Below are 25106 nucleotides of genomic sequence, written 5' to 3'. Positions count from 1 at the left end.
AGCTCACCTGGGGAGTGAATCATTGGATGGAAGATTTTCCTATCTGTCTCTCCTCCTCTGTGTATATCTCGCTGTAATAAAATGAATAAATCTTTAAAAAAAAAAGAATTGCTCAGCTTTTACGATACATGCCTATGTGACTCAAAGTAATCTTTTCACTTAACATACTCAATGAATAGTTTCCTTAACACTTTTAAAACCTTCCTTGAAAGTTAATATTTGCTAGTTGAGTGAAGTCAGGATTCAGTTTAACCTATTCTTATTTGTAAAGATCAATACTTTTAAATTTCCATGTACTGAACCACGGTCTGACTTGCTGCCTTTTTCGTATGCCAACATTTCATAAACAAGTGGATCTGTTTCTGGATGTCTTGTCCTATGTTTAATTTTGTGGAGATGCAGGTGTCATGTTTGAATTCTAGAAACACAGGTACATACCAGATTTTAAGTATTTGTCTTTTCCACTAGGTTTTGGACATAGTAAAATCGAGTATTCGTACAGTTCTTCCACGCATCTGGAAGGTGCCTGATGTTGAGGAAGTAAATTTATATCGGCTTTTCAACCGAGTTTTCAATCGCTTACTCTGGAGTCATGGCCAAGGACTGTGGAATTGTTTCTGTGATTCAGGGTAAGTGCTAAGCCATCTTTCATTACTGTAATCTTAAGTGTTTTACTGTTTAAAGAGACAGACCAATAAAATGGTTGTTTCTTTAATAATCCTTTAAAATGTGGGATTTTACTTCATGTAATTCTTAGTGCTCAAGTATAATTTATATTAAACAGGCTGAGATAAAATGATGAATATGAATACTATAACACCTAACTAATTTGAATTCGATGGAGAGAAAGGAGTCTTAATTAGTGTCAAAATCTCAATTGCAAGCCAGTATCCTGAAACGTCTGCTCTTGTGCTTAAGTAGCAGACTGCTGAATTATGCTTATACTCTCACTTGTCTCAAAAATTCCAGTGCTGTTAAAGCTACTGTGACTTGCTGTTATTGTAGTCTAAAGTTATCTTAAACCAAAGATTCCATTCACACTGGTTCACAAATGACTTCCCTACCTTCCCTTAATCCTGTTGTTTACCCAATTTAAAAGGTTTGGTAATCTCCCTTCTTCCTCACTGTATTTATTTAGTTGTTTACTACTAAATCCTGTGTTAGACACCTTTAAAGAAATGAGTTCATTCAAAGTTGGACCTCCAGAAACTTCCCATTGATGATGCCAAACAATTCTCGCTACTGTGTTCCGGACTTTGGTGTAATCACTCTATGTATGTCAGGCGATTATGTTGTGTTCCAGGTTTGGGCCAAGATTTATTTCCTAGGTTCTTGCCTCTCCCTTCAAAAAACATTTTAAGTACAGGCACCAACTACTTTTAAGAAAGTAGTAAGATTTATTCAGAAAGTGAAGAACACAGACATATGAGGGCCATGTTCAGAGAAAGCAAGCCAGGAAGCAAAAGGGTTAGGGAGAGATTGCCAACTCTGTCTTCAGAGTCCGTCTGCGGAAAGCAAGAAAGCAAGCGGCTGTGCGAGGGGCCAAGAGCCCAAATGCAAGCAAGAAAGCACATAACCAAGAGAGCGAGCCCCTCCCCAACATGGGATTTTTAAAGGGGTTTGAGAGGGGAGTGGTTACACAATAATATCTCATTACCTGCCCCAGTCCCAGGTAATAATGGGCACGTGTCCTCTGACTCACACATAGGCAAAAGATAAGCAAAAAAAAACAAACATATATATACTGGTAGGGAAGGTGTGGCTTCAAACACATGACCCTGTACTAGCATCCCAAAACAATATCAGTTTCATGTCTATAACAGCATTTTGTCTCAGGTTCTGCGTTATCTCTTGAGTTATATACATACTAAGTAAGGACACAGTAGAACTTGGATTTGAACTAATTTAGCCTTTAACCCGAGTTTACTTTCATGATCATTAAGCCGTAATATCTCAAGAAAATAAAATATGATATACATGGAAGCAGTCATCAGAAAAGGGACACAGATAAAATATGACACGGCTTCACATGGTAAGTCTATTTTAAAGATTTATTTGAAAAACAGAGTTATATGCACACAAACACACATACACATACACACACACAAACAGAATTTTCTGGTCCTTGGTTTACTCCTCAGATGGTTTTAATGGCCTAACATGGAGCCAGGAGCTTCTTGTGGGTCTTCCCTGTGGATGGCAGGTGCCCAAGTACTTGAGTCGTCTGAACTGCTTTCCTAAGTTGTTGGCAGGGAGCTGGATCAGAAGCAGAGCAGCTGGGTTACCAACTGTTGTCCATATTGAATGCTGGCATTGCAGATAGAGGCTTTACCAGTTAGGCCCCAATGTTGGGCCCATGGGAGTCTCTCTGATAGAAAGGTTAGGTGAAATTAATAGAATCTGGGCATATTTGCCTCCAGGGTTTTGTCTCCCTTACCCACGTGCCTAAGATCTGTAGTGACTTTCATTCTGTAACATTAAAGGCCAAAATGCTTATCCCTAGATAGAAGGTTCTTTCTTCCATCTCCTAATTCTGCTCCAACTTGAACTCTGTTCCAGAAAAACAGGCTCATTACCATTTAGGGATCTTAAAGATTTGGCCTTTCCTTCCTCTGAACTATTGAAGTTGTTGAATCTCTGATAAGACTGCTGTGCACAACCCTGTTCCTCCAGTCCCCTCTGTATTATTTGAATCTTGTATTAATGCCCAGATTTACCCATCTCTTCTGTAACGTCTCAATAAACCCTTCTACTTTTGAATGATTGGTAACTCCTGCATTTAAATGAAATAGCCATGTGGTACTGAACGAGTTCATACCACTTGCAGACTCACCGTCTCCACTGTAATTTTACTGTTTTTTTCCATTCACCAACAGGAAGAATTCATAAGCTACTCTCAGGTGAGATGTGATCTGAATAGTCTTGGTCATACTTTATTTCTACAATGACTTCAGTAAAACATTTGAAATGTACTCCATAGCACCTGGTTGACATCAATCTATAGAAGTACTTCCGATTTAAACCCAGAATTGTAAATGTTTTCTGTTGTTGTTATTTGGCAAAACCAAGGGCAAGGCCAAAGGGCTGACTGTGGTTCTCAGCTGTTCTCCACCTAGGAAAACTGAGGGATCCTGAAATTATTGCTGGATTGGAGTCCATGGCTCTTTGCTAATGTTTGATTTGAAATAAATATGTAAAATGTATTGCCATATGTTTCAATGCCAATATGATGTAACTAAGTTTAGAATCCTTTTTTGCCTACGGCTGGTACAAAATTCCCCTCAGATTTCCCTGGTGGTATCTCTACTATCAGTAATGATAGTGATAGTAAATGATGTTGATTGGAGACTAACTGAATGTCTGACACTGTTGCATTTTAATGGCTTGGACAATCTCCAAAGAAACTATTTTGAGTGAAGTATTATTATTGCTCCATTTTACACAGCTGAAGAGATTGAAGCACAAACTGGATATATAACATGTCCATGCTCCCCCTGTAAGTGGATAAACCTGCACTTAAACCCAGGTTGCCAGAGGCAAGCCCACACTTTTAATACTAAGGATCTCCAAAATTGTTTTACTCAAAGTTGCATTAAATGAATGCTTAGCTCATCATGTCTGGCCAGGTGGAACAGAAGTAACATTGAATCAAGTTTGCCTCTATTTTCCACCCATTTATGGTTTGTAGAGGTGAGTTAACCATCAGGTTTATTTTGTAGCTATACCAATATATTTCTTAGGCTTTCTCAGTTTGATAAAGTTTGTCTGATTCTCAGCCTGGTGCAGAATAATTGTTCATCCTTTCAGTTGTGTCTAGTCAATACACATGTGTATGCACACACACACACACACACACACTCTCTCTCTCTGCTTTAACCTTTGATGCAGAACAATCAAGGTGGAAATCTGCTCACTTATAGAGAAATTATTTTAATGTGAGATGTAATTTATTTCACACTAAGTTGTAAAAAATATATAATCTACGTAACTCTAGCCCACTCTGATTCTTGCCTCTACCTATAAACATCCCCGACAACAAAACAGAGTAAATAAGCCATCCACTATCTGCCTCCAGAGACATCAAGGAGAGTGGTATAAATTTGTGTGTTAAGGTTCTTTAGGATTGGCTAAGGGTTTGCATTAACACAAGTGGGCTAAGAAAACCTTCTCCTCTATTTTTTCTGTGTAGGCTGCAAAAAGGAATGCTAAGGAGAGCTTACTACATGCAGCCTCCTGAGAATGCTAGTAGTGGGATTGGGCATTGGAAAAAGTGTCAGTGTGTATGTATATATATGTATTAAATTCTGTATGATTTGCACAAACACAATTCAAAAAGTTTGTGGAAAAACAGAGTAAGTTTATAATGCTGGTTTGGACCCTTTAACCAGAAACTTTTCCCTGTAATACTTTGGCATGAATAAGCTTTACTTTTAAAATCGTAGAAAAAGAAGACAGTTGAAGGTAGGTTTGAAGGCTGTTTGTAGGATGGTTTACACCTACTTGAAAATGTGTGCATAAGATGGAGACCCTCAAATTGACATGACTTTTACTGTTTTCATTTAGCTTTCGATTGGATGTAATCCGATCAGCACTTTTTTTTTTTAGCTCAATAATCTGCCACTTGGTGATCCTTCTGTTGATCTAAACTACTGTTAAGGGTTTTTTTGTTTTGTTTTTACTTCCATTGTTCCTTGTGTTACTTTCCTTTGAGCCACTTTACCATCAATTAACATTTCCACCTAAGGAGAAAGAAAAATAGTTGCAATCTCCAGAGAACTATTTTGTTAACAATTTTAATGAGAAAAGGGGGTAAAAATTACTGGATTATTGTATAATGCAAGGGTTTTTTAAGCCTCTGGGTTTCATTAATAACTCCCCTTTGTTGCTGAAGTTATTTAGTTTTCTATGTGTTATCAATACATTACTTTTAAAAAGCCAGTTAAGTTCCTTTTCTATTTCTATAAAGATTCTGGAGAGCAAGAAAGAACTTTAAAACATTTAATTTCTCTTTTTGAATTCATAGATTTTTGACAGTCCCTTTTCCTTAAAATTTAGGTTGAAAGAGCAAGCAGATGACATCCTGCTTTGTAAAAATGCCCTGGTATATATATTTAAATCATTTCTATTTCCTCTTTATTATTATTATTATTGTTATTACAATACAGTTCCATAGGCTTTGGGATTTCCTTGACCCTCACCCCACTGATTTCTGCCATATTATCACAATAGTATAGTTCATCACAAACAGTCATACGTTCATCATTGTGAGCATGGACATCCAGCATCCTGTTGTCAAGATGTAATTAACAGTTTCATTGAGAGTCCAAGTTTGATTTGAAAGTAGAGATGCATACTGCATTGTATTCTCACACCTGGATATGATAGTCTCCATTACACAGTTACTGTACATCCCCTTGAATGAAAAGCCACGAAACAAAATGAACAGCAGGAAGAATAGAAATTTACAAAGCCATGAAGTTAAATTGGATTCTACTGAATGATTAATGTGTCACTAAAGAAATGATAAAGAAAATCAAGAACCTTCTTGAAGAAAATGAAGCTACTGTATGACCTATGAGTCGATGAAGAATTTAATGAGAAAAAAACTGTTTTGAAGAAATGAAGCTAAATAGAAAAACATCAAAATCCATGAGATACTGTTTTCTCTGATCTTTGTCGGTGAGATGTATCTCCTATAAGCAACAAATAAATGGGTTTTGTTTTTGATCCAGTCCATTAATCTACAGCATTTTATTGATGAGTTTAAGTCATTTATATTCATGGTTAATATGAATGACTGGTAAATTTGTTGTCATTTAAGCAATGGGTTGTTTATTGTTTCATTTAATCTTTTGTTATTATTTTACTGTGATGTTCTTCACATTTGCTTTTGGTTTTCGTGGGTGCTATTCCTTTGCTTTGTCAAGGGAACATCTTTAAATATCGTTTGCAAGGCAGGTCTGGAAGGGGCAAATTCTTTGAGGTTTTCTCTGCTCTGAAAGAATTTTATTTCATTTTCAAAGACAAAGGAAAGCTTTTCTGGGTGTGCTATTCTAGGCCAACAATTTTTTTTTTTTGACTTTTAGAGTCAGGAATATGTTGTTCCATGCTCTTCTGGCCTGTAGAATTTCCTGTGAGAGGTCCCAGCTGTGAGTCTGATTGTTGTTCCTCTGTATGTCACTTGATCTTTTTCATAAGCACATTTAAGGATCTTTTCCTTATGTTTGACTGAAGAGAGCTTGATTATCGGACGTGTTGTTGTGAAGATCACTTTTGGTCAACCCTGTTGGGAGTTCTATGTCCCTCCTAGATGTCTTTTCCCAATTCTTTCTCCATATTAGGGGTGTTTTTCTTTCTTATTTCATCAACTACATTTTTATAAACTATTTCTATTTTTTTTTTATTACAAAGTCAGATATACAGAGAGACGAAGAGAGACAGAGAGGAAGATCTTCCATCTGATGATTCACTGCCCAAGTGAGCTGCAATGGCCGGTGCTGCGCCGATCTGAAGCCAGCAACCAGGAACCTCTTCCAGGCCTCCCACACGGGTGCAGGGTCCCAATGCATTGGGCCATCCTCAACTGCTTTCCCAGGCCACAAGCAGGGAGCTGGATGGGAAGTGGAGCTGCGGGATTAGAACCGGCGCCCATATGGGATCCCGGGGCTTTCAAGGCGAGGACTTTAGCTGCTAGGCCATGCCACCGGGCCCCATCAACTACATTTTTAAACACAGCTTTTCTTTCTGTGCCTTCTGAAACTCCCATAATTCTTACATTTGGTCTTTTAATAATGTCTCTTAATTCTTGAATACTTTTTTTAGCTTGAGCCAGCTCTGTTTCCAGCTTTTTGATTGTTTCCCAATTGTGACTAGAAATAACTTCCAATTCTGAGATTCTTTCTTCTGCCTCCTTCATTCTATTATGGGGATTTTCCACTGAATTTTAAATTTTCTCTATTACATCTTTCATTTTCAATAATTCAACTTGCTTTTGTTTCAGTGTTGCTATTGCCCATGTGACATATTGCTTAAATTCCTTGAACTGTACATGTTTCTTATTGTTGATAAGAAGCTTTATAACTAGTTTTCTGAATTGTTCCCCCATTTTCTCAATGTATTTCCCAGTGAACTCTGAGGTTGGTAAAGGCTTTTGCTCCTTTGCAGGGGACTCTTCAGTAACATTCACTGTGCCTCTGTCTTTTCTTGTGCTCTTGGTCATTGTACTTCTGGTTATCAGATTCTTCTCCTTGGGGCAGGTTTCTAAACAGTGTCATACACAGGTCTACGGTTCCATTTTACTTATTGCAGTTGGTACATGGCTCTTTGTTAGCAGTCACTTGTGTCACTCCCTCCAGTGAGTTTCAGATCTGGGGCTTGTGTTAGACTTCCAGAATGGTCTCTGAAGCCCCAGCTCCTGGCTCACCACTCTCCACTTCCTGTGATCTTGTGCTGAGGCTGTACCATTGTATGTACAACCTCCCACTTCCAGTTGGAGCAGGTCCCAGGATTAGGGAGACACCAGGTATCCTAAATACCTAGGCTGTTGTTGGTGATAATCTTTTTTTTATTATTTATTTTTATTTTTATTTTTATTTTTTTAAACATATATGTTTATTGCATTTCATTTTTTTAAAATTAATTACATTGCATTATGTGATACATTTTTTATGCACTGGGATTCCCCCTGCCCCTCCCCACACCCTCCCCCCACGGTGGATTGCTCCACCTTGTTGCATTACCATAGTTCAAATTCAGTTGACATTCTTTCATTGGAGGTATTTACCAAGCATAAAGTCCAGCATCTTATTGTCCTGGTAAGTTCAATGGTTTCTTGGTGAGACCATCTCTGGTCTGAAGGTAGAGCCGGCAGAGTATCATCCCAATCAATTAAAAGCCCCAACATAATATTTCCAACCATTTACAACATTGTGGCATTAATTGACATGGTATTGATTAACCAATATGTTACTAGGGAAATGCAGGTTCTCAACCACAACCTGTGACTTCTTCATAGACATTTCAATTTTGGTTTATATTCAACCGTGTTCTATACACCTTAAAATGGCTTAGATTGCTATTCAGCTGTCTCATGCCTATTTTAATTTTAGTATTTAGCAGTTTATAGCATTGAAGCATGATTTCGCTGAACCTGGCTGTTTTTCAGGTGGTCTAACTCTATAATTCTAACAGGATATATGTCAACAGTTTAGGTGAGCATGTTTAGGAGGGGTGTACAGAGAAATCCTCCATACCCCAGTGAGGAGTAACTAATCTTTGTGTCCCACCCAGTGAGTTATAAGTGCATCTCTGCTGACCGTTTCCTGTCTGTTTCTAAGCTTTCCTTGTTGTTCTCTGTCTGTCTATTCTAGTTTTGTTTGTTTGTTTGTTTGTTTGTTTTGAGGGGTTTCTGGAGTGCTCCTGATGGTTATTACGAGTGGGGGTGGGGACCCAAAATTGGAAGCAGGCAAGGACCAGAGATCTTGGCGGAACCTGCTGGCCATTAGGTCTGAGAACCATATGGACCTGTTTTGACCCATAGGATGCCAAAGTTGGTACTATTTTCCCTATGGGACCAGTGCAAGGCACTGAACTGGAAGTTCAGTTCACTCTAATTTAGCACATTCACAGCTTGCTGTTGTCTATCCAATCTCAACTTTTGCCACGCTGTACAAAATGGCAACTGATATGCCACTCATGGAGTTCTTGATCTGCTGGCTGTTAAGTCTGTGGCTTACCCAGACCTATTTTGGGTGAAACCTATGGGATGGCATATTGTTGCAATGCACTTAACCAGAAATGAGTTATCTTCCAGCTTACTGCATGCAAAATCCTGTCTGTAGCCTTGGTTTCCTTACACAAAATGGTGGGGGTGGTCTGGACTGTCAGTTCCACTCTGTTCCTACATTGAATGTTTGGGATGTGCTGCTGACATTGAATGTTTGGGATATGCTGCTGTCTCTCTACTTCTGGTCAAGTCAAACAAATCAGCGGGACAGTCAGTTCTTTGGGTTCACCTGCAGAACTCCCAATGACCTCCCTTTCCCACCTGACTGCTGGTGGATCTTCCGCCACTGGTGGATCTCAGATTGCAGCTCACTGAATGCTGCTGGGGTATCTGGTCACTGCAACACCACACCGTTGTCTCTGCTGCTTTTCTGTGTCCCTTAGTCTCCAGTTGACCCTCTGCCATAGGTCTGTCCTCTCCTGGAATGTGCTCTCTCTGCTTCACTCTTGCTAATGATTTACCATCTGTTTAAACATGCCCTCACCTTATTCTGCCATATTGATTCTGTCCCCTCCCTCCCTCTTTTAAAGAAAACTTTGTGTTGGTGTTGAAATTAAGATCTTTATCATGGTGCTGGTGCAGTGGCATACCTTGTCTGCATTGCCAGCAACCTATGTGGACAATGGTTCAAGTACTGCCTGTTTTACTTCCCATCTATCTCCCTGATGATGTGCCTTGGGAAAGCAGTGGAGGATGGCCCAAATGGTTGGACCCCTCCCACTACATGGGAGGCTCAAAAGAAGCTCTAGTGTCCTGGCTTCAGCCTGGCCCAGCTCCCTGACTCATTCCTCTACTCCTTCAACCATTTGAGGCAGTGAAGCAGTGGGTAGAAAACTCTAACTCTTCATTAAAAAAATAAGCAAGCAAACCACTTTTTTAAAAAGAAAGTTCCTACAGCGTTATAAGAGCATTTCTATCTTCTCAGCCATGTCAGGCTGTAGAGAAGAGGCAGGGCATTGTTGTGATGCTCTTTTTCAAAAACAAGTTTCTTTCACATAGGAATTGCATTAATCTACTGCCAAGCACTGCAAATCTGATTTATGTATCTATTTATTTGAGAGACAGAGTTAGAGAGAGGGAGAGAGAGAGAGAATGAATGTGTGTGGAAGTGAGGGAGAAAGAAAGAGAAATAGAAACAGAAAGATGTTCCATCTTTTGGTTCACTCTCCCAGATAGCTGGATTGAGCCAAACTGAAGCCAGGAGACAGGAGCTTCTTCCTGGTCTCCATCCTCTGTAGGTGCCCTAGTACTTAGGCCATCTTCTGTTGATTTCCTAGGTGCATTAGCAAGGACCTGGAATGAAAGTAGAGCAACCAGGACTTGAACCAGGGATCACATGGTATGCTGGCATAGCATGAAGTGGCTTAAACTGATGTTCACAGTGCTGGTCCCTCATTTGCCTTCATTTATGAAGGATTTTTGCATACTGACACTGAAATGTGGATCACAAAGTAGAATGTAATGAATGATGAACCAATATAGGCAGTGGTAAGAAAGATATGTAATAACTTGATTCATATATTTTCTTTGTATATTTAAGGAAAATGAGAACATGAGAAGCCAAAACTGCTTATATTATGACTCATATATTCAGAAACTTATACCAATTTAGAATATAGGATATTCTAGAAGAAACACTTTCATCTTTCTATTTATTCATTCTTTTCCTACCATTAAACACAAAAATAGGTAAAGAAGTTACTGTGGTCAGAATGAGCCTGACAATCAATCTAATCAGATGATTATAAACTATCAAAAACAAATCCATGTTAAAAGTAAAGGTTGATGATAGAGGTAAATTTCGTAAGCATATTCAGGGTCTCTGCAGAGAGAAAAAGAGGCTAGTCAGTCAAAACACTGATTTTTTGGTGTGTATTTATACCAATATGAGAGTCTTATTTCTCTAGGCCCAGACAAGTAGTATCTAGTAGATTAAGAAATCATTAATTAAAAACATATCCATACTTAATCATTTTGTATCTTTATTTATCTTGATGAGCATATGTATACATATATAAATATATCATGCCCAGTATTTCTTATATTGAGTAATAATTAAAATTTTATTTGTAGAGTTAATCTAGCTACAATGTTGTTTCATAAGTGAAGAGAATCTTTGTTTCTTTGTTAGGTTTATCATATCTCAGTAATCTAGGCCTTCTTGAACATCTCAGAACACAGAAGAAAATTTGCTTCGTTCAGTTAAATCATTTTTATCACATTTCTTTAAAAAATTCTCTCATTCACTGATGACATGCTCTTGTTTGGGGACCGTGTTTTTTTCCCTGAAAATTATACATGATTTTGTGGTTAAAAATATCTTTCTGAGTTTCTGAAGCAGTTTTTAATATTTGAAATGTGTCAAGTCCACACAAGGTTTAAAATGCAGTATGCGAATTTCCTTTTGGATACTACATTTCATTAGGAAAATATTGTCCTTAATTTTTTTTTGCAAAATCAATTGTTTTTTCTCTGAGAATAACATAAACCAGTTTGTGTTAAATGAAACTTGAATCATTACTATGTCTTTAACTGAACTTATCCCTTAACACTTGAGAGAAGTTGTGTTGATATTAAGAAATCTGTTTCTCTTTCTCTCCCTGCCTCTTTTTCTCAGTTCATTGATGGTGGTGTGATAGCATGGTTTACTTTTGTCTTTTAATTTAAGCCACGATGACAAACTTAGCAATTATTCTCTCTCTCTTTCACACACACACACACACACACACACAATCTTTAGGTTTACCAGGGAAGGGTGTACTACCACTCAATTTAAATAAGCTGAGTGTCTTGCAGGAGGATGGGGACTCTCCTTGGAATTGCAATAGGGTGATGTTTGTTGAGACACTGTGGCTTCTGAAGTGAGGATGCTGCCTCCATGGCAGCAAAGTCATGAGTACATCCGTAATGGTTTTAGCAAAGGGTGATCACAATCAAGGGATTAACCAAAATTCTCTCAGGGCAGAGTTCACAAATGAAGTTTCTGCTTGTTTTTTTTTTTCTTTTGGTTGTTGTTGTTGTTTTGTTTTGTTTTTGTTTTTATTTTGATCCTTTCGTGGTCACTGTTAATATTCGGGTAAATCCAGATCCCTAGAAACTTAAGCTTTGTTAATTGTGATCTTTGAGACATTACGTCACTGTTTTCCAAATTGTTCCATTTTCCATTAGGTATTGGGGAAATATCTTGTTGGCTATCCACAGTTGGCAGCGTCGCAGGTATGAAGACAAATCGTGTATGAATTTGATGCTTTGCTTCTTAAGTGTAATGAATTATTTCCTAATAATTTTTCTATTAGATACTTTTCAGCCATCCACAGTTATTGCAAATGGGTAAGGCCACAGTTTGTTGCCTGGTAAGTGATGTAGATGGTTGCCATTTTTAACAGTGACCATGAGGTCATGTCTGTTTCCATGCCAACAGATCCTCTTGGGAGAGTATATTCAGTAAAGGCCCGGAGGTGGTGACTCCTTTGCAGCTCCAGTGTTGCCAGCGCCTGGTTGAGCTTTGTAAACAGTGCCTGCTAGTGGTTTACAAGCATACAACTGACACCAGAGGATCACCCTCGGGCTTTGCTCCTGACTGGGGTAATTCCAGGTACTTGTTCACATTCTCTGTTCCCAGCGAGTTTTACATAAAATGATGCTACAACACTGTGTGCTGTTGAGAGTCTCTTTTTGCTTACATGGCTAGAGAGAAAGCTGAATTCTGAAAATGCATATGTGCTGTTATCAACAAATTATTTTTAATTAGTACAATCCTTATTTATAAGGCATTGACCATGGACAGTAATCATAAGCCTAAAGGATACAGAGTATATGCATAGAAATGAGATTGTTTGGCTTATGTAATTTTGCTTTCAAATGCGACATAAAAGCATCTAACAGAGTACTAAATTTTATTTTTAGTCCTTAACAATAATAGATTGATACTGATTCTCAAACCTAATACAGTCAAGAAACATACCCTTGACTTAATTTTTATTGTCCACTAGACCTCTATTACACTTTCTCATCACCAAACAAATACGTAGAAGGGGTTTTCTGACACATTTAAATGTTAAATTTTATCAAAGACTTCCAACTAAAAAAACAGTCTTTACAAGGCACACAAAGCTGTTTTTAGCTGAAAACATAGAGCAAAAAAGAGAAATTTTAACATTTCTCAGGACAATTATAGTTGTCATTATAATAAAGATGAGCATCTAACTTAATTTTCATATGTGTAAGTTGTACTATTCAGGATCGAACAAATTATAACTTTGAAAAATAATGATGCTTTAAAAAGTGCACTGCTAGTTGAATAAACATTGAGGAAAATGAAGCCACTGTAGCTTCAATTTTCTTTGTGAAAGATCTGCACAGTGCAGTTTACTATGAAAATCTCATGGAGTTCAATAAACCTTTCTACAGAAGTAGCTTGCACTAGCAGCATGGCTCAAACTGTGTTCTGCAAAATAATTGAGATGAATTTTTAATCTTTGCCTTGCGTCTGTCCTTGTGTTGGAGGTCTTCTAACCTATTATAACTGTTTTGCAAATAAAAACATCAATCACAGAAATAGTAGAGGTAAAGTTAGCCATTAGTGTAAAAAAAATCATAAATGTCTCAATTAGTCTGAAGTTTTAGTGATTTAAATGAAATAAATTATTGAAATAAAACTTTGATTATTTTCATTATCACTTTAGTGTGATTTAAAAGACCAGTAGCTATATTTATACATCATAACATAAATAAATAAATAGCCTTCATTTTAAGGAGTGGTACTCTGTGACCATGCAAGAATTTGTCCTAAAGCTTTAGTATAGTACTGTAGCTTCAGTGTTTGTCATTCAGTTTTGATAAAGGAGCTTGTAGCTTTAGTGGGTAGGTAAAATAGGATGTCTTCCTGATTATGCTAGAGCAAAGAGTGGTATCTTACAATTGCCTCAGACCATTTTTATTTTCGTTGCCTCCTGATGCCTGGTTCTGATACGTCCTCAGAATAAACCCAGTATAAGTGACTGTGAGCACCCTGACTTCCCTGGCTTCTGTTTAACTGGATAGTGATTTAATGAAGAAATATCAAAATCAGACTGTGGTCATCAACATACAGTCTATTATTATCAAAGTCACATTGGTAGGGAGGAATGTAGCGTTGATGTGGGCCAAATGGTTTTCTAATGTTGATTTCTAGAATTAAACTTGTCCACCACAAAACGAGCTGGATTCACCCAACATTCTATTGCTACAAACCCATGAATGCTATTTTCTTGAACACTAGCACACAAAAGACTAAAAATGCTCTTTCTGCAACAAGGCTGAGTCAGAAAGAGAGAGGTTCTTTTGAAGACCGCGGTTTGAAGAACTCAGTTCTGGAAAGAAACCAAGAGATCTACACCAGTAGAAGTTCTCTTATAGGGAAGCACTTTGCATAGAGGAAAATCAACCTTGCTTCCTGATATTTGACTATTAAAACCCAAGTCAGTGTTATGTAAATTTAAAAACATGTAAAAAGTGGCCATGTTTTTTTTTTTTCTATGTAAGGACACTTGTAGCATTTTACTCTTGACATGAATGTCACTTATTATCTCTTAGTAGATTAATACATTTTGTTTGTAAAATATGCTTGGAATAAATCCACATATAATGTGATTATATAACATTTATTAATATATATAATACTTATAAGTAAATACACTTGATATAAATGATTTATGAGGATTTTGGCTAACTTATCTGTAAAGATAATATCAGTTAGATTTGCAGGTATGCTTGTCTTCACCAAAGAACTGTGAAATGTTTCTTAAGAAGCTTTGAAAACAATATGGCGTCTATTGCATGAATGACAGTGTTCTTTCACACCAAAGTCCCAGAAAACAAAAATTTAATAGATGCACCAAGAGAAAAGCAATTGCTCAGTGGTAGATTCATAGTGACTGACAGATGAAATGGATAATCGAACTCCAGCAATCAATTAGGAATATATAACTGATATATCTCAAGGACATTGGAATTCTTAGGACCAGCTTCATAGGTCACTGTCTCGAGGCTTATTTGAGAGGTCAGGTGAACCCCAACCACTTTTCAACATCAGCATATCTGTGTTTCTGTTTCTTGTGCATTGGTATTTCATATAAGGTCATTTTACAAGGAAATATAGTACATTTTTAGAAACCACCAAGCTAACACTTCTGCTTTTAGCAATAGAGCACTGGATTTTGCGTAAATTCTGTTCTGGTGAGAAAATATCAAAGTATTTGCTCGAGGACACTAGAGGATTATCAGGTACTTGTTTGTGAGTACTTGTTAGCACCAAGGCATCCTTTGACAGTCTGGTGGGATTGAGAGAAATAGGCCAGGCCTTCCAAAGAATTTTAAGAGTGTAAGTGCTTCAGATGGTTTGACAAATTTGAAGAATTAAAAGGGAAAAGTATGACACATCTCCAACATTAGAGGGGACTTTCATAAGTCATTTCACAGAAAAAAATTCAGCAAGATGCAAGAAATTTGAATAAAATAATTAATGGACAGCTATCCTACATAGAAGTGACTCAACATCAGAATACAGTACATTGAGCACAAGAGGAACATTTCAAAAACTAATCAGGTAGAAGAATAGCAAAATAAGTTTCAACTAATTTTAGAAGATTAAAATAATGCAGGGAACATTTTAAAAATACACTTGTTTATTTGAAAGGCATAGTGGAATACTAAGGGAAGGAGAAAGACAGAAGAAATATTTTCCTTCTACTGAGTCACTCTCCCAATGGCTACGATGACCAGGAGTGGGCAGGCCAAAGCTGAGAGCCTAGATATTCTCTCTGGGTCTCTCATATACAAGTTAGGGACCAAGGTGCTTGGGTCATCTTCCTCTGCTTTCCCACGTGCTTTAGCAGGGAGCTGAAATGAAGCCAAGCCGACCAGGGCTTGAACCTGCACTCTGAAATGGGGTGCCAGCATCGCTGGGGATGGCTTAACGTTCCTCACAGAGTGCTTACTCTGTCCACAATGGTTCTGCACCTTCTAATGTATAATAAGTAAGAAATCCATGTGTAAACCTCAAAATAAATTTTATATGACTAATGAATCAAACATGAAATCATAATACACATAGAAATATTTTAAGCTCAATATCAGAAAATCAGTAAAACAGCACATAGCAAAATAAATATTTAAGGAATTAAGTGGATTTACTAGAAAAAGAAAAAAAAAATCATTCAGTCATCTTGAAAGGTGACAAAAATGACATTCACATAAACCAAAGGAGGGCTGTTGTAACACAGCAGGTTAAGTCACCACCTGCCCCGTTGGCATCCTGTAAGGGCATAGCGTTCATGTCCTGGCTGCTCCACTGCTGATCCACCTTCCTGATGATGCACCTGGGAAAACAATGAACAATAACCCCAGACCTGGGCTCCTGCCCATGTGGAAGCCAGGATCCTGGGTTCTGCCTAATGCAGCACCACTGTTGCAGCCAGTCAGGAGATGAATCAGTGGATTAAAAACCTCCTTCTTTTTCTCCCTTTCTGTTTCTCCTTCTCTCTGTTTGAAAATGTTTTTAAAAAATCAACCCAAAGAATATAGAAGGGGAAATAATGCAACTGAGAGTATAAATTAATGGTGTAATTAAACAATAAAGAAGACAGAGTCAAAAGTAGATTTTAGGAAAGATTAATAAGATTGATGGATAACTGATTATGAATAGGAAAGGCACAAATAGTTAACAGCAGCAAAAATGGACACCTTGCTACAGACCCTACAAATAGTAGAACCTTTGTAAACTATTACAAAAGATTCCATGCCAATAAGCTTGGCAATTTAGATGAAGCCAACAAATTTCTAAAATGTATGTATTAGCAAAAGTAAAACAATGGGAAAAAATCCTTCATTTTTAAAAGATTTATTGATTTTAATTGGAAAGTTACAGATTTAGAGATATTTACAGAGAGAAGAAAAGACAGAATTTTCTTCTTTTGGTTCACTCCCCAAGTGGCCACAACAGCCAGAGATGAGCCGATCTGAAGCCAGGAGCCAGGAGCTTGCTTCTGGTTTCCTACGCTAGTACTGTGTCCCAGGGCTGTGGGTCATCCTCTACTGCTTTCCTAGGCCACAGTCAGGGAGTTGGATGGGAAATGGACCAACCGGGATACAAACTGGGGCACATGTGGGATCTAGTGCAAGCAAGGCGAGGACTTCAGCCACTAGGGTGTCATGCTGGGCTCAAAACCATACATATGTTATAACTAGCACAGTAACAAAATCAATAATTAAAATTCCCTTTACCAAGTTCGTTCAATAGCCAACTTGATCAAACATAATCAATGAACAAAAGGATGGAATTTTGTTATCTTGTTTTATGAAGCTGCTGTTTGATACTAAGGCCTGACCAGGACATAAATTCAAAGAATAATGAAGTTTAATCCTAGTCCTTAACATACAGGTAAAAATTTCAAAGAACGTATTAGTAAACTGTCCCCAGAAAGTTTAAATTAGATAATAATTGTGACCAACTTCTGCTTATTGCATTAATTTAAGGTTTCAACAACATTAAGAATGGTGATTGGGGCCCGGCACAGTGGCCTAACAGCTAAAGTCCTTGCCTTGCATGCACCAGGATTCCATATGGGTACTGGTTCTAATCCCAGCAGCCCCGCTTCCCATCCAGTTCACTGCTCATGGCCTGGGAAAGTAATGGAAATGGCCCCAAGCCTTGGGACCCCGCATGGGAGATCCGGAAGAGACTCTGGGTTCCTGGCTTCAGATCGACTCAGCTCTAGCCATTGTGGCTGCTTTGGGAGTGAATCAAGGGATGGAAGTTCTTTCTCTTTCTCTCTCCTCCTCTCTTTATGTCTGACTTTGCAATAAAAATAAATAAATCTTAAAAAAAATGGTGAGTTGACTTTGCTGTATTAATAGGATAAATGCCAATTTAAAAAGATAGATTCCTTCATAGAATTCCGTATATATTCATGCTTTTATGCTTACCTAGCTAGAAACAAATGAATGATTCCTTAATATAATAAAACTTGACTACAAAGAAACCCTAGAGTAAACATACCTAATGTTGAAATTTTGAAAGCTTTCCCTTTCAGGTGAGGAACAAGATGGAACTGCCTGTTACTGTCAATTCTATTCAGTACTGTATAAAGGATATAACTGGGTCATTTAGGCAAACAAAAGAAATAAAAGTATTAGGAATGAAAGAACTAGATCGCATACTAGTGGATTTAACTGTCTTAGTACAAATCTTAAAAACCTACAGATCAAATTTTAAGTGAATGTGACAATGTTGATGAAATAAAAAATAGAGAGTTTGCTTTTGTATATCAGAAATAAGCTGAAATTTTAGAAATCATTCTTTAAAAAAATTCTTTATTATTTTTTTTAACTGGAAAGTCAAATATACAGAGAGGAGGAGAATCAGAGAGGAAGATCTTCCATCTGTTGATACACTCCTCAAGTGACTGCAATGGCTGGAGATGCGTCAATCTGAATCAGGAGCCTAAAGCATCTTCCGAGTCTTCCACACTCAGGGTGCAGGGTGCAGGGTGCAGGGTGCAGGGTCCCAAGGCCTTGGGCCATCCTTCACTGCTTTCTCGGGCCACAAGCAGGGAGCTGCTTGGGAAACAGGGATGCAGGGATACAATCCAGGGCCCATATGGGATCCCGGTGCATACAAGGTGAGGAATTTAGATACTAGGCTACCGTGCTTGGCCTTGGAAGTCATTTTTATTAGCCTGAAAGAACATTTAAAGCATAAGAATAAACTGAAGAAATAGTATAAGACATTTATGCAGGAAAACATAAGCGATAGAAAGATGTACCTTCCTCATCATTGAAATCAACATTATTATTGCCAGTTCCTCTCAAATACTTCCATGCTTCTATAAATTCAAAATAATAGTGCTATAAATACCTCTCCCCAAATTTTACATTTACTTTGTTGTAGAGAATGTTTGACCAAAGCATTCCTTTGGAGAGAGAAAAGTACTAATATTCTAAGACCCAAAGGAATGAGAATAGGTAAGATAATCTTGAAACAGGACAGTGCAGTGATGGGACGTACCAATTATAATAAGACATAAAGAAAATACTACTTAAGATAGTGTAATATTGGCAAAAAAACAAAGAAGAGATAATTACACCGATAGAATCAATCACAATCGTAAACCAACCAAATCTACTTACAGTCTTGATGTATGGCAAAATGAGGTACATGTGATTTGTAACATGATAAGAGGAAGTTTACTTAAACAAATGATGTCAGGGTAGTTGGGTTTCCAAATAATAAAAATGAAACTTGACACTTGACTTTACCTACACCATTTAAAAAAACTCATTTCCGGGTATTGTGTATGCACATGTGAAAATCAAAACTAGATTTCAGATGATAATGAGGGACCCTGAAGTATGCGATGCTTATAAAAATAGGATCAGAAAATACTAATCAAAATGGAAAAATGAATGCATTTTGTGCGATTAAATTATGTTGATCAGAAGATCTCAGTAAGAGTTGAAAAAAATGCAAGCCACAGGTATGGAAGAAGCTATTTGCAATCCAATATAATCTATAAACATCCTTACACAGATTGCATATGGGGTCCTACAGATTTCTAAGAAAAATGGGAAAGAAAATTGGAAAGATCAATAAACATTTTAAAAAGAAGTCAATTATTAATCAGGCAAATGCAAAATCATATAAAACACTGCATACCTGAATTGGTGAGAATGTAGAGTAATAGGAATTTTCTTGCACTTCAAATGATAGTGAAAAATTTTGCCTTTTACATAGACTTTGTTGGTTTTTACTGAAATCTGCCTTTTCACAGCATTCAGTTCCCAGTAAACCCGACAGACATATTTGGACCATGTGCCAAGGATCTTATTGAAAAGTTTTAAACATCAAGTTGTTAAATACATATTGCCATTTTTGATATAAATTTTGACATATTTGTTTCAAAGCAGGGTTAGTCTTGCTAGTGAGACTGATGTTCACAATGGGTAGATTGTAAATACAATTTACTCTTGCACACTATTGTTGATTCTTTATGAGTGAGTCATTAAGTTTTTTCACATTGAGAAAGCAGATTTAAAGAGGTTAAATGGTTTACACAGATTCACCTTAGTAATAAATTGCAAAAGTGGAGTTTGAAACCAGGATATCCCACCTACATCAATTTACAGTTATTATCACAGAACAAGGCACCTCTACTAGGATATTGTCATAGCTATAAAATAATGTGATGGTAGAGTTGAGAAGTTGGAACCCTTGTATGTTGCTGGTCAGAGCAGTTGCAGAAAAGACATTTAGTAATTTCTTTAAAAACTGAAATATAAAATTACTAGATGGCCCAACAACTCCACTATTAGGTGTATACTCAAAAGAACTGAAAACAAAGAGTCAGAGAGACATTTTATACTAATGTTCATAGCAGAACCATTTACACCAGCCAAAGATGGAAATAGTGGAAGTGTGTGTCAGTAGGTGAATAGAATGCTGGGTGTGGAGTTTCCTTTTAGGATGATGAAAATATTGTGAATATATGTAATAATCCGAATTGTATGCTTAAAATGTTAAAACAAATCGGATTGTGTATATTTTACTATGTTAATTTAAGAAACCACAGACTAGGACAATGAGTTTATTTTGTGGATGGGGATCAGAGTCCTAATCATATTCTAGAATGATATCAGAAAGGATATAGCTTAAATTTTTCAAGATTAGTTCCCTACCATTGGTGAAATATTCCACATTGCAGAAATCCTCCATGGACACCTAATAACATGATGGCACATAAAAGACCGATTAGTTATCATTAAACAAATGCATGTTCTTTTTATTATTTGAAAGGCAGAGTGACACAAAGAGAGAGGGAAAGAGACGGAGATAGACAAAGATAACTTCCATCTGCTGGTTCACTCCTAAAATGTCCAGAATGGTCACCACTTGACCAAGCAAAAGCCAAAAGCCAGCAGTTTTTTTCCAGGTCACCTACTTGTGTGGCAGGAACCGAGAATTTGGTCAATCTTCTGCTTTACCAAGCAAAGTTAAATTGAAAGTGGAACATCCAAGACACGAACCAGCACTCTAAAATGAGATACTGGCATCACAAGCAGTAGTTTAACAGCAACTGGGAAAGGTAAAAAATGTGAGATGGGGCCATACGTGTAAAGCAACCAAAAATAGTATAGTCTGAGGCATTTCTCCTTGGTAACAGATATTTTGCACATCAAGAATAAGCTAAATCTTGCTGGGCACTTGGTGCTGAGTTCAGTTGCTGCACAGGTCCGCTGGCATTCCGTATCAGCGTGCCTGCTCTGAAGTCCTAGTTCGTCATTTCTCATCCAACTCCTTGCTAATGTACACTCCAGGGAGGCAGAAGGCTATGGCTCAAGAATGTGGGCTCCTGGCACCTGTGAGAGGCCCATGTGAGGTCTGAGATGCTGGCTATGACCTGGTTAACTCCTAGCTGATGCAGGCATTTGGGAAGTGAATCAGCAAATGGGAGATCTCTCTTTGTACTTCTCTTTCTCTCTGTCAAATAAAAATACATTTTCCAAAAAGTGAAGTAAATAAATAAAACACGAAATAATCTGGGAAAAATAAAGGTATAAACTGTTCATATTTTTTGCTGTTTTGCAAACAGTTTTGTTAGATATATTCTAGAAATCCACTTCTTTGAGATAGTCTTACTGCTTAAAGAATTGCATTATGTTATTTAATTTATTTCGAAGAACACTTCAAAAATAATCTTTGATGTTCAGCTAGTGTAGGATCTCCCGAGAGTTATTGGTGAAGATGCTTATGCAAACAATCCATTCTATTTCCCCATAATGCTTTAAAATATCTCACAGCACATTCTTCAGGGAAGCAAAGTGTTCCTGCCAATGTAATTTCATATGCCTTTTTTTAGTTGATATTGAACTTCTTTCTCTTTTGAAATATTAAAAGAACTTTCATTTTTAAACTTTTTCCATTTCTTTAAAGACTTTAATATTATGGAATTTGTGTTTCTCACTTGCTAGGTTATTGGATATTTCATATTTCTGAAAATTTAAGTCCAACAATTTTACTTATTAGTCTTAAATTTTGACTTCTATAGCGTCTGCATGAGCTTCTGATGTCCATACGGTATAGTTGCCAGGAGCACTCATGTTGGGCCTGACCTGTGTGGTATGTGAATCCTGGTTCTGCCACTTACCAGAAATGTGACCATGGGGAAGGCATCTGATCACTGTATGCATCCTGAAGTTTATTCATCTATAAAATGGAACTAACAATAGTCTATGTAGTTGTGATGAGAACTAAAAGAGTTAATATTTATATAGCAATTAGGACAGTGAAAACATTATTTAAATATTTATTCAGTTTAATAGCATAATTTAGCTGTGATCCTGGACCCTGTGCTTTTATTTTTTTCAGGTGTGAAATGGAGATCTTGAACTCAAAAATTTATATGACAGTTACTGAAATGTCAATGATCATTAGTGCTTGGACATTGTTTGAAAGAAAGCTGTTAGGAGTTATTGTTTACTTTCACTTGTCGGTATAATTAAGATGCATCTTGAAATGAAGTTTGAATAATTCTCACCTAATTTAAGATAGTTGGTTTTGAGCAAAAATGTATCCTCTCTATACACTGTCCTAGATATGAAGGGTAGTCTTTTCAAGGCAGAATTTATTAGATTAATCATCATGACTTCACCAGTTCTTGACATCATAATTGATCCATATAAATTACTCAATGATATTAAGAAAATAATTTGTATAATCTGTGATGGGAGAAATCAGTTGCTTTATTATTCATCACCTTTTATACAATTTTGATTTAGTTTAGTTTGTTGTATATTGCTTTACTGCTCTATTACCTTAATGATTTGAGCAATTATTTATAGTTTGTGATATTAGGTAATAGATTTAGAGGATATTATTAGATAATTCATGATAAAGATGATGTTTATGAAATTATGGAAAATTCTGCCATTTTAAACTGAATACTGTTTGCAGTTTGACTATAATGAATTCATTTTCTTCCTTGCAAGACTCATAAAACACACCTGTAAGTATAATTTCACATTAACATGGAAATATAGCTGTCAGTGTGATTTAACATAGATAAGTACATATAATATCCTTGGATCTGACTTTAGCCAGATATTTCTGAAAATATCATATATTTTAAAAATTTCATATATATTCCACACATTTATGAAAATGCAATATTTTCACTTGTGGATCGTATTATCTCATGAGGAAAATGTAGTAAATAACTTGACGTGTTACTATTGTTTGTTTTTCCAAGGCCACTGCTAATTCCAAATATCCCATCACTACTTCTGTTCTTGGAAATTCCTTCATTCACGAACTTTTTAAAAGATGTGTTTATTTCTATTAGAAAGTCAGATATACAGAGAGGAGAAGAGGAAGAGAGGAAGATCTTCCATCCGATGATTCACTCCCCAAGTGGCTATAATGACTGGAGCTGCGCTGATCCAAAGCCAGCAGCCAAGAGCCTCTTCCAGGTCTCCCATGCAGGTGCAGGGTCCTAAGGCTTTGAGCCATCCTCGACTGCCTTCCCAGGGCACAGGCAGGGAGCTGGATGGGAAGTGAGGCTGCTGGGTTACAAACCAGTGTCCATTTGGGATCCTGGCACATGCAAGGCAAGGACTTTAACCACTAGACTACCGCACCAGGCCGTAATTTATAAACATTTTGGTCACTGCTTTATCGCATGTCCTCATCATTATGAGCACTTGAGTAGTGTTATTTCTCTATGCTTTCATTTATAGGGATTTCTCAACCATTTCTCTTCAGATGTATAAGTTAAATGTCATAATACTAACTAAAGTTTTTCACACCTACAAGTAGATTATATAGATGCATGATGTCCTGTTAGCAACTCTTAATTCTTAAACCCTTATAAATAAAACCAAAACCAAAGAAAATGATATATTTATTGGCAAATCTGACCTACATTTACATGAAACTATTTGTAATCTTTTTCTGGCTGATATGTTTTCAGTATTAATACGTTTTACTACAGAAATGTTAACAACCTGTTACAGGATGCTGCCCTAGACCTGAGTGGAGGTGTTAGATAGTATGAACACTATATTGGTTTTTTAAAACCTGAAAAAATCATGTATTCCAAAATAGACTTGACTACAAAGGTTACTTACAGATGATCTATAATCATGATTGTTTTTGATATAACATAATCATAAGTACTATATAAGAATGCAAAATATCAAAATATAGTTGTTTTACCTTTTTCTTTTTATGAAGCACATCATTCTTAAAACAAATAATACAAATGTAGCTAGTCAAGAAATCAACTATTAAGAAATATTCAAATGGCTCCACAACAGAAACTGATGCAAAATTGTAAATCAGCATGAACCATATAAATAGTTTTGTAGCACAGTGACTCCACAGGTGTTTTTTTTTGTACTAACATTCTGGTCACATCTGTTGTCAACTTTTTAGGGGAGCTTATGTGATTCTCTTTTCTCCTCCTGCCTTCAAACTAGAATAGGAAATCTTTTTATATGAATTGCTTTGGTTTTATGGTAACATTTTTTGTGTAGGATAAATATGTAAATTACTAATCACTTAAGTCAGATACATTAAGAGTAATTTGCTTGTAAGAGTCTAATTTTTAAACTATCACTTTTAGGTACTTACTACCAGGAAGTACCCAGTTCTTCATGAGAACACCAACTTTCAACCTGAAATACAGTTCACCTGGAATGACTCGCTCCAATGTTTTGTTTACATCCCGATATGGCCATTTGTGAAGCAGAAGGGAAGATCGCCATGGGTTATGCATAAATAGCAATTAATTTTTTTCCTTAAGTGGAACATGCAAAGAAAAGTGACCATTAAGTGCTGTTTTATGTACATATAATTTAAATATATGTGAGAATATATACACATACACTCAAATTACATATATATTTATTATAATATTTGAAAGAAGAATTAGCAGAAAACTGAAGACTTAACCTTTCTGGAAATAAACCATATTAAAATTGTTTACACAAATATGTGAATGTCTAGAATTTGCTAGGTTTATAATTAATTCCTTCCTACTAGAAATGTTATTTTTGCTGCAGAATGTATAAAACAGAATTAATCTTGAAAATCCCATTACAATGTTAAATTATTTTCTAGATAAGACAGCTTTTGACTTGAAAAAAGCACTAATAGCATAATACCTTATTAATTCTCTTATATGTGGTAGCCGTTTAAAATGAAACAAGATATTAGAAGCCTGAAGTTGCTTGATGATGGGATGAAGTATAAGATGGGTTTATCATTACAGTAGCACACTGTTAACTT

The 25106-nt window shown here is 36.7% G+C and overlaps 1 protein-coding gene across 4 annotated transcripts in view; it reads left to right on the top strand.

Annotated features, from left to right (window-relative positions):
- Nucleotides 1-24809, top strand: part of TTLL7 (tubulin tyrosine ligase like 7) — a 163594-nt gene extending 138785 nt beyond the window's left edge. For 2 of the 4 annotated variants that reach the window (XM_058658594.1, XM_058658591.1), the window contains 3 exons: nucleotides 469-629; nucleotides 12207-12380; nucleotides 24442-24809. In XM_058658594.1, coding sequence (XP_058514577.1) covers nucleotides 469-629; nucleotides 12207-12380; nucleotides 24442-24562 — 456 coding nt within the window. In that variant the 3' untranslated portion in view covers nucleotides 24563-24809. Of the gene's footprint in view, nucleotides 1-468; nucleotides 634-12206; nucleotides 12381-24441 lie in introns of those variants that run through there. The other 2 variants (XM_058658597.1, XM_058658605.1) reach the window with 2 other exon arrangements.
- Nucleotides 24810-25106: the final 297 nt, after the last annotated feature.

Source organism: Ochotona princeps, chromosome 2 (assembly GCF_030435755.1).
Source record: "Ochotona princeps isolate mOchPri1 chromosome 2, mOchPri1.hap1, whole genome shotgun sequence".
In the NCBI taxonomy this organism is placed as follows: domain Eukaryota; kingdom Metazoa; phylum Chordata; class Mammalia; order Lagomorpha; family Ochotonidae; genus Ochotona; species Ochotona princeps.
Note: the sequence above shows the minus strand (reverse complement) of the source record. Positions and strands in the feature narration are given on the sequence as shown.